The following is a 14,128-nucleotide window of genomic DNA, read 5'->3' as shown; positions in this document are numbered from 1 at the left end:
TAGCAAAACTAATTCAAATTCAACTCTCACTGTTGAAGATGGACTTGTTTTTTCCTTGGTTTTTCAAAAGGCATGAGGTTTATACCACTTTTTTGTAGATGCTTTCTATAGGTGCTTGTACTATCCTCTAATCACTACTGGGCAATCAAACTCATCCGAAAAGATTCTCTTGGGCTCAGTCTTGCCATTGAAGGTGTGTGCTTTCTCTGAGAAACATTCAAGATGATAGGAAATGTTTCTGAAAGGTAGGAAACATTGGGGGTGGGGAAGGGAGGAAATGTTTTCTGATCATCTACACTTGTATTCTTGCAATTGAGGATATTTTCACAATTGAACTGTATTGCTATTTTGTCACGGAACTGTATTCAAGCCATTCCCAGAGATGGCACACTGGATAAGACAGCAGCAGGAAACCCACATTCCTCCTGTTTTCCCAGCTGCAAAGAGGCAGTGAGTTCAGTATGTCAGTCCTATCTTTCAAATCACCCTTTGAACGTTGTGACACGATATTCAGATTTAAAGCGCATAGAAATCAGAGGGCATGTAAGGTGGCAAAGAGGGAGGTTGGCTGCTTAAGTGGCAGGAGCTGTGCCATCTATAAACAGGCAGAAAGGCTGGCAGATAGCGGGGCCCGCTTTGAGGCTTCGTGCCAAGGCAGACCCCTCGACCTCCGTACAGATCACCCCTGGTAAATGGCTGCCCATGGGCTGCTTCCCTACCCGAGGCAGTCTCGGGGCCTGCAGACTCCCGGGGCCCGGGAGGGGCTTCCACCCTCCGTGACACGCCGCGGGGGGCGGCGAGGCGAGAGGGGGCCGGCGCTGAAGTAGGGGTGAGGAGGCGGAGGAGTAGGAAAGACTGTGAGGGGAAAAGCGAGGGGGGCGTGAGGGAGCTGGGGTGAAAGGGGAGCGAGCGCAGAGCAGGCAGCCGCGGGGAGCGGAGCGGGTCGCAGCGAGCTGCCCGAGCCAGCGGCTGCCGGGCCATGGCGCGGCGGGACGGCGGCTGCGGCGGGACGGGGCTGCCCCGCCTGCTGATGTGGCTGGCGCTATGGGGGCTGTGCCGTGGCGGCGACGCCGGCACCCGCGCCCTGCCCGCCGGCGGAGCGGCTCTGCCCTTCGGCGGGGGCCCGCCGGCGGCCTGCAGCCCTCGCTGCCAGCACGGCGGGCTCTGCCTCGGCAACGGCACCTGCCTCTGCTCCAAGGGCTACGAGGGCGAGCTCTGCCAGCACGGTAACCCACCGCGAGGCGGGCGACAGCGGGTTGTATGGGGTCCCTGGGCCGGGGCCGGCGCGGGCCGTGGTGGGATTGGGGCTGTGGGCGCAAGATGAGAAGCGCCCCAGGCCGCTCCGGGAGCCTGCCCGATGCTGTGAGGACTTGGTCTTTCGTGGTGGTCCCTGGGCGTGCGTCTTGGCCTGAGCACGGCTGGGCGCGGGTACCGGTGTCAGGTATCTGACCCGTCAGCCTTCCCACGAGTAGTCCCTCTGGGAAGTTCTGAAGAGCTTGGATTTGGACCTAGTGTGGGAGGCTGGTGGCTAGATGCTGGGGAGGGTGTAAATCAGGTGCAGTGATGGAAGAAGAGAGGTGAAGATTCTCAGTTTCTGGTGAGGCAAGGCAATGATAGTGAACTGGTAGAGTGCACCCAGGAGCCAGCTCCTTTATGAAGGCGCACATGTAGGTGAGTAGACCCAGCCATCAGAAATGGCTGTATTGTCTGTAGGTAGTGTTTTACCACATGAACATTGGGTAAGCGTCCACCTTCTGGACAGGCTTTGGCGTTGGTTTCCTTTTCTTATTTTTACTGTGTATGCTTAAACACTTCCCCAAGAAAGGAATGGTGCTTTTAGAGGCTGGCAGCTTTCTGAGCCTCAGCAATGTTGAAGTGGTAAACTGGGTGTGATTAGTGAGCATGGGACTAATTAGAAGATAAAAAAAGTGTGTAGGAAGTAGGTTCTTTTCTGGATCTCTTGTTTATTTAGAATATGTTGTGATTGTAAAAAATACTGGAATTTACTTCATACGTAATACCTGACCCACATAGTCATTTGTACCTCCCATTTCCATGGTAGGAGATGTAAAGCTAGGGTGAAGTCTGTTCCTGTTGGCTTCCAAGGGGAGACAGTATTTTTGAAAATCATAGAATGGTTTGGGTTAGAAAAACCTTAAAGTTCATCCAGTTCCAACTGCCCTGCCATGGATGGGGACACCTTCCACTAGACCAGCTTGCTCAAAGTCCTGTCCAACCTGGCCTTCAACACTGTCAGGAATGGGGCAGGCACAGCTTCTCTGGCCAGCCTGTTTCCGTGCCTCACCACGCTCACAGCAAAGAACTTCTTCCTTATATCTAATCTAAATCTACCCTCTTTCAGTAGTGCAATATGCAAAAGTAAATACTGGGGAAAGAGTTTTTGTTTATACCCTGTTTAATATAACATGCTGGATTCCTTTTCCTTTCTTCAAGAAGTTTAACTGCAGACCATTGTGGCTATTAATTGCTAAAAGTCACTCAATATCAGGAGTTCTTTTGCTTCACGTGCCTTGTGTGAAGAGATAATATAATTTGTACAATATTTGTTCTAGTTCTCAATGTCCTTCACTCAGTTTTTGTGTTTTGGTTTTTTTTTTCACTCTGAAATGGGATGTTGGAAATTTCATTCAGCACTGTAACCATTCATGGAACGTTGTTTTATTTAGAAGCTAAGGCTAGCAGGTGGTGACAAATGACGTATCGCTAATGCACTGCATAGTGGAGATGAATAGCTATGCTGTATGCACTGTTCCAAACAACTGTTGGATCCTAGACATTTTTGGGTTTAGGGGAGATGTGAAATGTTGTTGGAGATTTAGATCTGACTTTGAGCTAGGGAGGTGAACTGTCTGGAGTTGTTAAGGGAACTAATAAATGCTTGCTCTGATAAGGTCATCAATGTAGAAATAAATTTGGATAAATGAAGCTTCATAGCCTGTTCTGTCAAGAGAACTGAAAACTATGTGAAATAACACAGAAACAGAGTTTTAGTTAAGTTGCAACCTCTCGTATGGCATTTCCAAAGAACTGAAAGCAGTTATGAAGAGATGAGTGCTGAATGGTTCTTTCTTACATGTCCATGTATTTGCATGCAAATACTCTTCCTGCAGATACTAATGAGAAAAATCCTCTGTTCTTCAACTGGGTTGATTCAGAGTGCTATAAGTGTACGAGGGCGAAGTCAGTGTGGTTATTCATGGCTTGTCTTTTCCCTTTTCTTTCCTCTGTTTCAGCATTCTCACCCATCCAGAAAATATAAAGCAATGCGGTGTAGAGAACTCATCTCACACCTGCAATTAATCCAGATGAGACTCTCAAACACATGGGTTTCTAAAAGTTGTGTGTGAATAAATAAATGATTTCTCAAACACCAGGGCTGATTCAGAAGTGAATTATGAATAGAAAGGAGATCTGTGCTATAGATAGTTTTTTTGCAATCTGACTGGACTTACCCAGAATTTAGCAAAATGAAGATTTTTATTTGTGCCTTATTCAACCTGTCCAAGATGTCAGCAATGATCATCACAGAATCTGTGATGATCACAGATGTTTTTCTCCCCACATATAAATACAGTTATGATAAAGCTTACATTTATCTCAGATGATTTCTAGACAAACACTGTATGTCTCTGAAAGGGAAGCTGAGGCAAAAAAAAAAAGAGGGTGGAGTAGAAGGAAATGCTGGCTTCTAGAGACATTTTAGAGAAGGGGTATGAGGAAATGAGCATCTAGTTTTTCTGGAGACACTTGTAGGAATCCAGTAAAGAGTGAAGTATAAGAATCAGAAGATGCTCCTTAAGTTGCAGCATTTTTAATTAAATAATTTCTTCTTATCACCTGTTTTGATAACTGAAGTCAAGAAATGACAGGTGAGAAGAGCTTCTTTGGTAGTCCAGCTGTGTTCCTGCTTAATATGGCTTTTTCTTCTGCCCGTCCTCCCTGTCATCCAAAAGCTTCCTTAGTTTTGAGTGTTTAAAAGCTTAAAATGGTGGAATGCTGTCTTTAAGAGAAACTGTTTCAACTCGTGTAGAATATGTAGGGCAAATACATCTTAGGAAATCTGAAGACAAAGTGAGTACTCGGAGACTAAAATAACGTGAATTTCTTATGTACTGAAGTAGTAACTTTGGTAAGCCTCATCAATATTTACCTAAGCTTTGCCTTTTTTCTCTCTCCTACAGCAACATGTTATCCAAAATGCAAAAATGGTGGGGAGTGCCTCAGACCTGGAAAATGCAGATGTCCACCTGGCTATGGGGGTAGATACTGTCATAAAGGTGAATAAGAGCCAACAAGTGGTAGCTTGGAAAGACAAGGAGTTTGAAATCGGACAAAATTAATTTCAGACTCTTGAGCCTGTGATTCTCTGGTCCAATTTGTCCTTGAATGTCGGACTGATGCCTGCTTTCATCTAGTCTTCAGGCACTTCTCCCAGTCACCATGATCAATCATATATAGTCAGTATTAAACACATTAACTTATAATGTATGACAAAGAAATATGAAAACAAGCTCTGAAGAGCTTTGCTAGCTGTGCTGAAGTTGACTTGTGTGTCCTTGTATGTTCAGCATTTGTGCCAAATATCCTTTAGCTGAAATCATGCTCAAAACTTGTGAAAGATACTTTTTCCTACCAAGTATCAAGCGCACATCCCAACTGTCTGTCATTATAATGAAGGATAGTTGTTTCTCTTCAATACAGTGAATGTGGTGTATACATTTACATTGAAGCTTATGAAAGGATGCATTTGCTTGTACAGAACAGTGATTATGCCATATTTGAAAGATGGTACACACCACAGTTGATACCAATCATACGTCTGGCATAAATAACACTTCATTAATGAGGCCTTCAGGGCTTTGATGTGTAGAACAAATCTGGACTGAGGAGGCTGACTTAGCTGACCTTTGGGAAGGCACCACTCAACTTGACTATGTTTATAGGCTCATTTGTCAAAGTAATATCCTCCTCTTTTCTTCCTCTTGTTATGTATAGGTCCAGTCAGGTAAGGAAATATGTGAATCCTTCGTCACATGTTACTGGCTTACCAGCTGTGATTTGGCAAGATTAATAAGCACATGCATGCTAGTAGTTACTGTAGTGTAGGTGATGAACAGTTGGTTCACAGCTGGGGAGGGAGAAGCGTGCCATAGCAATAAGCATGTTTGTTTGTTGATACTCTCAGGCTAAATGCTCAACAAGCTTTTAAGTGAATCCTTAATTTTAACTGCATTTTGAATTGGCATTTGCAGATGTGGCTCTGTCATCCTCACTCACTCCTTACGGAACTGTGCCTTGCTCATAATAGTTGAAATTTTAGTCTTTGCATATGTAGTAAAAGAAGTAGTTGATGGCAGACCAGCTGTTTAAAGGTAACTATTTGAAGTCCTGTGCTGCTTCTGAAATGCACTGTGTATGTATGCTGTTCTTTTGCAGTAAGCTGTGAAGGAGGCTGTCAGAATGGTGGGGAATGCATCTCTGTCAATGGAGTTGTGAAGTGCCTTTGTGCTTCTGGTTGGACAGGATCAAGATGCCAAGAAGGTGGGTATCTACATTCATGGAAATATTTATATTGATTGAAAATGTAACTGCAGTAACAAGAACATTTTATAAGTATTAAGAGGCTTGTAACTATGGAAATGTCATTGCATTACTACAGAAATGAAGGACATTCATTATCGGTAGGTACTCACGTAAAATTGCATCAAATTATTTTACACTGAAGTGTACATCTGTTAATATTTAAACCAAAATTTTTAACACAGTACATAAGTTTGTGGGGTTTTTTTCTGCTTCTGTGGTCCTGAAAATGCTTTTAGAGTTATACCAGTTGAGTATCTGGCCTGGAAGAAAACGTGGTTTGCTATTTTAATTTGTATCATCCTGAATCTTTCATTCTGTCAGGATTCTTTTATACCAGTTTTATAAATCCTGCTGACTTGCCCATTCTTTTCTTCTAGCAATTTGTCCTCAAGGTTGTCGGAATAATGGAGCTTGTGTGGCTCCTGGGATCTGTAGCTGTCCAGCTGGATGGGTTGGTGGAGCATGTCACTTAGGTAAATGACTTCTGACATTTTTCATTTATCTTTTCCTGTACTTGTTTGATTTACCAGTATAGGGTTCAAATCTTCAGTGCTTAACAAAGGTGCTAGGAAAGTATCTTCAGAATAGTAAATGAGAGCTGCTTCTTCACACTAGGGAGCTTACAAGTACCCATAAAAAGTCGATGGCTTTACAGAAGATATGTTTGAAAGCCTTCTTTTTGCAGAAGAAGGCTTTCTGGTCAGAAAGACAGAAATTCACCACTTTAAATTCAGATTCAGATTTTAGGTGTGAACAAATTCATTACTTGGTATGTCTTGTCATTATTTCTGAAATATTTCCCGTAAGCCAGAACTCCAGTATAAAGAACTGAAAATGGTCATTACAGAAACACTGTCACTACTGATGTGGGTTTGAAGCTTCATTAAATTTTATGGACATGGAAGATTGAAACTTGTTTCTCACTTTGAGGATTAGTTGGCAGAACCAACTGCAGGTGCCCTTAAAAGGGGAAGCTGGCTATAATCAGGATTAGTACTGACTGACACTCTTGCTGAACAACTACTTGCATTTTCCCAAATTCTGATTTCACAAAAGCAGATGATGATTATAAAAACTTTAATCTACCCTTCCCGGGCAGGGCTTTCTATGCATATATCAGCACTGCCCTGATGCTAAAGGTACTAATCCTGAGTCTGTAAAAACGGAAATTTTTTGGTTTGCTCTCTGTGACACTGAAAGCTCAATGAAACACTGCTTTTAAACTGGATATCATGGGTGCAGAGTCTCCAGATGAAGTCCTCTGCATTTCAATTTTTTGTGTGCCTGTGGGAATCCAAAGCAGCTATTCTTAGTTCTTCTGCAATATATATTATGTATATAGTCAAGTAAGCATTAATAAATAATATTTTAGCATTCCCATTTGATCAGCAAAGTGCCTGTCCTTCATATTCTTCAGTGTATTGAGGTAGACAGTGATATTAAAAGGTAAGTATGGATGATGCAAAGAACTTATAAAATGCTTAACTCTATTCGCTCACCAACACCAATGGTAGAAGTATTCAGATTCTTCATGTCACAACTACCACTATTCCTGAGCTAACTAGGTTTGCATCCAGTTTGGCTTCTGTTGGTGCAGGTGCTCATAAGCAAATTGCAGCCCCTGGCATATTAACTGGTGTTAGGGGATAACTGTTAACTGAACTAGTTGGGGACAACTAATGCTGTGCCTGCCTAGTCCTCCCCTGCCCTTCCTGTGGGGGAACAGAAGGGTAATGTTTGAGCAAAAGCTAGGATATGGCAACTGTTTCCTCATAGATGTGGATCCAAGAACCAGCTTGAATCAGTTTCAGCAGGAATTTTTATTGTTGCCTCACTTTCATGGAGGCGTCCATCTCAAAAATAGCCTGTGCTGTAAAGAACAATAGAAATGATAGCATTTTAAAAGAGGAATGGAGCATGAATAAGGCTAGAGGTACTGTGGCTGTATTCCAGTGAGGGCCACGATGCCATAACTTGAGAGGCTTTTCAGTTCTTCCATTATGCTTTTATTTGTATTGTCCCAGTGCGGTCACTAGGGAACAATTCTGCTAGCACAGTGAGACAGAGAAGAAAAATGATCCTGTGTTGTGCTGAGACATACTGTGTATCTGGTGTCTCATTTCAGCTGTATGTAAACTACCTTGTCAACACGGAGGAAAATGCATAGCTCCTAACGTGTGCAGATGCCGACTGCCCTACTCTGGTCTACAATGTACAAAGAAAAGGAAGGAATGAAGTAACTTGCGCAAAGATAAGCTGTGTTTTCTTCATGTAACTCTTCACACAGAGATGAAGTCTGCTGCAGTGGGAGACCTCAGAACAAACATGGTAATTAATTGATTTCAGATAGCTCTTTGTCTTCAGTATATTAAGTAAATGCTTTTCTGTATGAAAGAAAAGTACTGCTGATTGTAACAAAGCTGTTATAAGTACCCAAGTGTGTGTAGTGTATGGCACGTTTCTTTCTGTTCTCATTTTTCCTTCGTAAGCAGAAGTCTTGGTTGATAAAACTGACCTTGAAATAAAATTTACTCTTCAAATAAAGTACTTCAGAATAGATCTATGTTCTTTCCTATTTTTTCCCCTTTGACCAGAATTATTGAGTTATATTAGTGATGTGTTTTTAAAAAGCCCATGAAACAAAACTGCCTTGATTCAGATTATCAGAAGTGGATGTTAGTTCAAGTATAATTTACCTTCAATAAGATTACAGAGTTGCAAGAGGAAAGTTGCAGAGTTTGCATCTTTCTGGAACATCAGCAAAGTGCAAAGCATCTTATTAAAACTCTGGTTATCATTTTATGTATGCTTCCTGCCCCTCCCCTCAATCTGATTTGGATCTTGATCAGTTAAGCAGTATTAGAAAAACAAAACACAGTACTTGTGCAGATAGTTCTACTGTTACTTTCTAAAAGCTTAATCCATATTGATGCTTGAAGAGAGTCTTTATCTTGACTGCTTCTATAATCATATTATCTGATCATCTCTCAACTTCCAATTATTTCTTTTCCTCATCCCAGTGAGATAAACACACTTCTCAATCTCCCTTCCGGAGATGTAGACATTGATGATTAATTCCTATTCAAGATTTGTGTTGCTACATGAGCAATACAATGGGAGGCTACAGACTGGCCCTGAGGAAAAGCCATGTCTGCCATAGATCACCTGTACGGAGGATGCTGAGGCTTGTTTTCTGGACATGTTGCAGTTTGTCCTCATTTAGGTTTTGCAGCCTTTGGAATGGGCTGCAGATCAGAGTGAGACTCCTACATTCATTGCTTCATGTCTCATTTGTGCTCTTTCTTGGATGCTACATTTGAGGAAGGTTTTGCCAGAATGTGCAAATTAAATCAGTCAACTTTCTGAATGCTGCCCAAATTTTGAGAGATCGACTGATTTTTCATTGTCTTCTAGGTGAAACTGGAATTTTTGGTGGGAGAATTTTAACCATGCATTACTTTAATCCATTTGCGTATGTATTATTTTAATTCATTTGAGGGAATAACATTGTATTAGTGTACAAGCTCCCTTACCAGAATGTGTAGCTTTCATAAGCAGAGTGATTTATGTGGAGATGTTTCTCCAGGGATTGCAAGCCATCCAGCATTGACAAGAAGCAAAGGAAATGGGGGTCTTCTCAGTTACCAGTCTTCTCTACGAGAACACAAGCATATGGAGTGCAAATCAAGGAAAATGGTATAGTTCCTAATACTACCATTTTCTGTTACAAGAAATTGCTGTGCAGTGTAGCTGAGAAGCCTTAATCTACCCTTGCTTTGAAGACTGTTGCATTTGGTTCTGATGAAACCTGCCACAGACGTGTTGTGCAGGTTTTGTGGGCGGGGCAGGGGCAGGGGCAGGGTAAGAGGATTGTGTTTTTTGCGCTGCTGCTGTTGTGATACACTGGATATTTCAGACATGCTGGTGGAAAAATATGTTTTTCATGCATGGATCAAGAAGATCTCATCAATGCTTCTGGAGCAGGCTTTATGATGATGAAATTCTTTGTCTGTATCAATCACAGTTCACTACAATAATAATGCCATAATTTAGAAATTCAGGAGTTAAACCGCATACCTTAGATGACATACTGGTTGCAGGGAAGTGACTGGAAAAAGATTAATTGCCTCAGACCCAAGATTTCAGAGTAAATGAGCAGAAGTATGTAAATGCTAAGCGGCATATCATCTCAGTATTGTTCCTGAAGAGACTGTCTTCTACTAATAAAGCCAAAAGTGACAATAATGATGATTAGAAGCCAAGAGGCATCAGCATCATTAGGAGCCTGAAACCAGAAGCCGTCAGTAAGAGAAGCCTGTAATTGGTGTTTCTGAGCAGGCCAGTACAAACACTGATTTAAACAGTTCCCTGAAATGACTGAGGTAAGTAAGCAATATTTTGATGGCATATTTAGAAACAGTGCTTGAATGTAGCACCATCTACTGCCTACAGGGAGTTTCGCTGGGTTTTTTTGGTATTGTTTTTAAGCATGTAATGTAAATTTCCACAATAATAGAACCACAGAATTATGTTTTAAATGGGTTTAAAAGTGAATTTTATAGCAGTTATTTTAAGGTAGAACAGTCTCAGAATGTATTATTAATGATAGTTCAGGTCCCCAAATTATTGTTTACACAATTCTACAAATATTTACTATAAGAGCTGTTGCTATTCCTTGTCTTTTGTTTGTTTCCCACTCACATAATAGTAACAGCATGTAATTTTTGGAGCTGGATGTGTCTTGCTGTGAGAAGCTCGTTACGCATGCAGCTCAAAAGTCAAAAAACCCAGTACAGAACTGATTACCTCCCTTATTTATTAGAGCTAACCATAACACCTTAGACAGACACTCTGATTTTCACTAAAAATGACTGGGAAAATTGTAGGGGTAAAGCATGGGCTGAGTTGTTGATATCCTTTTTAGAGTGTGCGTGGAAAGCTGAGAAGTTTCTTCTTTTTAATTTATTTACATGCACATTTTACCATTTATATTTTCTCTCCTACCCTAAGTGGCTGTCATGAGAATCAAGTTACTTGGTTTATCTGTAAAATATCCTTAATTGGCTAAACTGAGCTGTGTAGTTGAGTAAAATGACCCAACATTACCATGTGAGACCTTTATACAAGAGAAAGAGCATAAATGTCTTCACTCATTAGTAATGCTTTCTAGGCACCATGTTTGGTTTTGTGTATGTACCCAGGTGTTATGTTTTATTGAAAATTTAAACTTCAGATTCTCCTATTTGGTCAAGTAACGAGGTGGACAGAGCAAACTTTTCAAGTAGCTTAAGCTGTTACACTTGATTTACATTAGGGTTTGTGCTAATACTTCATGGGTTTGCTTTTGGTACATGGGGATGTTAACTAGCTTTCTATTCTCAGCTCTGAGAATGCGTAATTAAATTGTGTAAATTAAAAAGAGCCTTTCACATGCAGCCCACTTTTTTAAACGTAGGAAACTGAGGCCTTGCTAAGACCTTCTGTGTCTAAGATCTATCTTCTGTGGTTACGAGTCCTTCCTTCAGAAAACATAGATTACACTGCTCTTTTTTAAAACCTTAAAGGTCTTTTTAAGGGCAAAAGTTAATTTGCACTTGGAAGAATTTCTACTGGCATGCAGAGCAACTTTAGCACAATCAGGTAACAGATGGATGATGTACCTATGTACCTTCCAGCACTGTTTAGGATTTGCAGAAGTCATGCAAGAAAATTCAGTGAAGATACCTGCACCCTGTAAAAGGTGCACAGAATCACTGAAAGATCTTCAGTATAGTGCAAGTTACCCTTCATTCTATGAGAGTGGAACTGGGCTGCATACTGCAGGAGCTGCCACTTCCCCCTGCCCCTTCCAAATCCCCCAACTCTTTCAGACCTCATTTCAGATTGCATTATGCAATTTTAGAACAACTTTGTTAGCCTGTGGACACAAGCCCTCCATATGCTTCTGCCTCTTCTTAAACTGAGCAATTCTGTTGCATTGTTGCAACATGTTTTCTAATTACAATCAATTCAGTTTCATGTGTCAATGGACAATCTAGTAACAAAATAGTTTCAACTAACCACATAATTACTGGCCAGTTTTGAAGTGGCTGTTTGTCTTCAGGCATGTACTCGTAATTTTTCTGCATCATGTGCTGGCTGGAAAATAGCATAGCTTAGCACTGACAATTTTTAACTACTGCAGCAAAACTCTGGCTGTGCTTTTGTTCACACAGCTTGCATTTGGACAAATATAAAAGAAATAATTTCTCCTTTTAGAACCATTCAAAATAAATGGGAAATACTAAAAATTATGATTAAACCCCCCCCTTTATTCAGCCTGAAACCCTAGAAAGGCACATACATACACATTGATTCAGCTTTGTGACTAGAGAGCTGCACAAGCTCATCAACCAAAGTACTGTTAACAGTGTTGCTGGCAGATGTTATCTCTCTCTTTAGCACAACCCCTCTCTAACTGGCACATGGAACAGGGGTTATGACAGTATGAGATTATGCCATAGTGGTGTGTTTGCATTTTAAAAACATTTTCAGAACCTTGTGTATTCAAAGCCTCATCCTGAGACATCATTTCCAAGAGCTAGTCAGGTTTTGTTCAGAGATCTTTGTGAGTTGTGTGAAAGGGAATGGTTCAGGTGGAGTAGGTTTTAAATAACAGAACAGCTCCCAGAAGATCAGGTTATCAGCCACTCGGATGCTAGATTGAAAGAAACTATGGAAACACTGAAACTTAGAATGCAAGTGGGAAATCGAAACCATTTTTAAATACACCAGCCAGGCACTTGGAAATCCATCAGGTACTATCCTAGAATAATGCTGAGCTCTCAAAATGCCAGCTTACTTTGCAGAATGACTTAAGAGGACTATCAAAAGGTGAGGAGAAATATAGGCAGAGAGCTGGTAACAGCTATGATTTGGCAGTCAGCATCCCTCAGTGACAATAAATAGCAAAATGAGCTCTGTATTCTTCCCATGCAGAATTGGTGTATGTAAATTGAATATTGCTCAGGAGAACAGGAAGTTGTGATGTTTATGTCTAGTTTAAAGAAAACAAAGTAAAACAGTAGAATTCAATGGGTTAGCTAAATGCACATTTGCATCTATTACCAGAGCTGGTTGTGGCAGGAACTGAAAATGTCTTATGTGGCTGTAAGGGAAGATGATGGTGGTCCTTTGTAGGAAACTTTGGAAAAATCAGTTTTATTTGTTCAAAACCTATCTGGCAGCTGGTATGTTCTAACAGTTAATTGGAGCAATAGGTAATAGAAAAAACTCCTCTATGATGTTTTAACAAATACTTTCTGATTTGATTCATATGGATGGCACTATGTACACAAAATTCCTCCTTCTAGTTCAGATTTTAAGATTTGACATGGCCAAAAGCATTGTCCCAAGTTCTTTAAGAGATTCAGAGACAAAATTACTGGAAGCCATCTCAAAATGGTTTACAAACGCTTGCAAAAATAAATCAATCAAAATTATTCTGCATCTGGTTAACAAGACATGTGGCTTTGCCTCTGTTATTAGTACACTGTTAGTTCCCCTTTCTTCCTCAGTAGCTGCTAGTCATTACAGCAGACTGATGCAAATACAACACCAAAAAAGTTCTGCTTTTTCTTCTGTACACAGCCAAATAATACGTATGTAACCACTGCTTAAAAGCAGAAGGTACCATTCACAAGCAATGAAGTGCTGCCTCCCTTCCTACAGACATTTGGCAGCTGTTACAATCTTGTTCCTGCAAGGAAAATCTCATAGTCCCATTGCCTACATCAACAAACTGCAGAATTTTGGGTTTGCATCATTCATCAAATCTGTGAGCCCAGAGAATAATCAGAGGCTTTGGGGTTTCTGCACGAGGTAGCAAGAAATTGTAGAAATACACATATGTTTTAATGACTGCAACATTGTTCTTTTGAAGCTAACCAAAATTCAAGACTGCCATACAAATCATTTAAAATAATGCTTCTGGATATTCATTTAAATAAACTCTGTAATTGCCTTCAACCCTTTTGCTATTTTCAAGTCTCATACACGCAGCATTACAACTGATGATACACTTTTTTTTTCTTCAACCATGATGTCTTTGTACCTTGGAGAGAAAAATAAATAAATATAAAAAGAAACTTTAATAATGCAGCACTGCTTTATGATAAAGTTTAAGAAACAATTTCAGTGAATCTCTGCTTTCCTGATATGCAAAAATACCACATTAGGTTAAATTTGTACGTACAGCTTGTTGATTCCTTTAAGAAATTGTGCCATTTTGGCCAGTGTATGACACAGTGTTTTCTGAACAGCAATGTATTTTCTAGATTAAAAATGCACTAGTGCTTTGGAGGATAATAAAAATAATTTTTTTTTTTAGGTCACATTTTGGAAATACATATCGCAAACATTAAAGTCTTCTTCTTATAGGATGTGTAGTTTTATATTTTCATGATGTGTATGAACAAGTGGTATTGGCATTGTGTATTTGACTTGAAGTAGAAAAACAATCTGAATTCCCTGTAGATTTAACTGG

The 14,128-nt window shown here is 40.6% G+C and overlaps 2 protein-coding genes across 2 annotated transcripts in view; one reads left to right on the top strand and one right to left on the bottom strand.

Annotated features, from left to right (window-relative positions):
• Positions 1 to 979: 979 nt before the first annotated feature.
• On the top strand, positions 980 to 7,839 carry LOC308217289 (uncharacterized protein; the record flags this gene model as incomplete). Its single annotated transcript, XM_080610276.1, has 5 exons — positions 980 to 1,226; positions 4,203 to 4,298; positions 5,458 to 5,562; positions 5,982 to 6,077; positions 7,730 to 7,839. 5 exons carry the CDS (start codon positions 980 to 982, stop codon positions 7,837 to 7,839), a joined length of 654 nt encoding a protein of 217 aa, XP_080466402.1.
• Positions 7,840 to 13,609: 5,770 nt separating this feature from the next.
• VWDE (von Willebrand factor D and EGF domains) overlaps positions 13,610 to 14,128 on the bottom strand; it is a gene marked incomplete at its 5' end in the record, with an annotated part of 39,847 nt that continues 39,328 nt past the window's right edge. Inside the window, one exon of the mRNA XM_080611786.1 lies at positions 13,610 to 13,696. Coding sequence (XP_080467912.1) covers positions 13,676 to 13,696 — 21 coding nt within the window. The 3' untranslated portion in view covers positions 13,610 to 13,675. The remainder of the gene's footprint in view (positions 13,697 to 14,128) is intronic.

This window comes from Psittacula echo (genome assembly GCF_963264785.1).
Source record: "Psittacula echo genome assembly, chromosome: 2".
NCBI classification, from domain to species: Eukaryota; Metazoa; Chordata; class Aves; order Psittaciformes; family Psittacidae; genus Psittacula; species Psittacula echo.
This window is presented reverse-complemented; position numbering and strand designations above follow the sequence as displayed.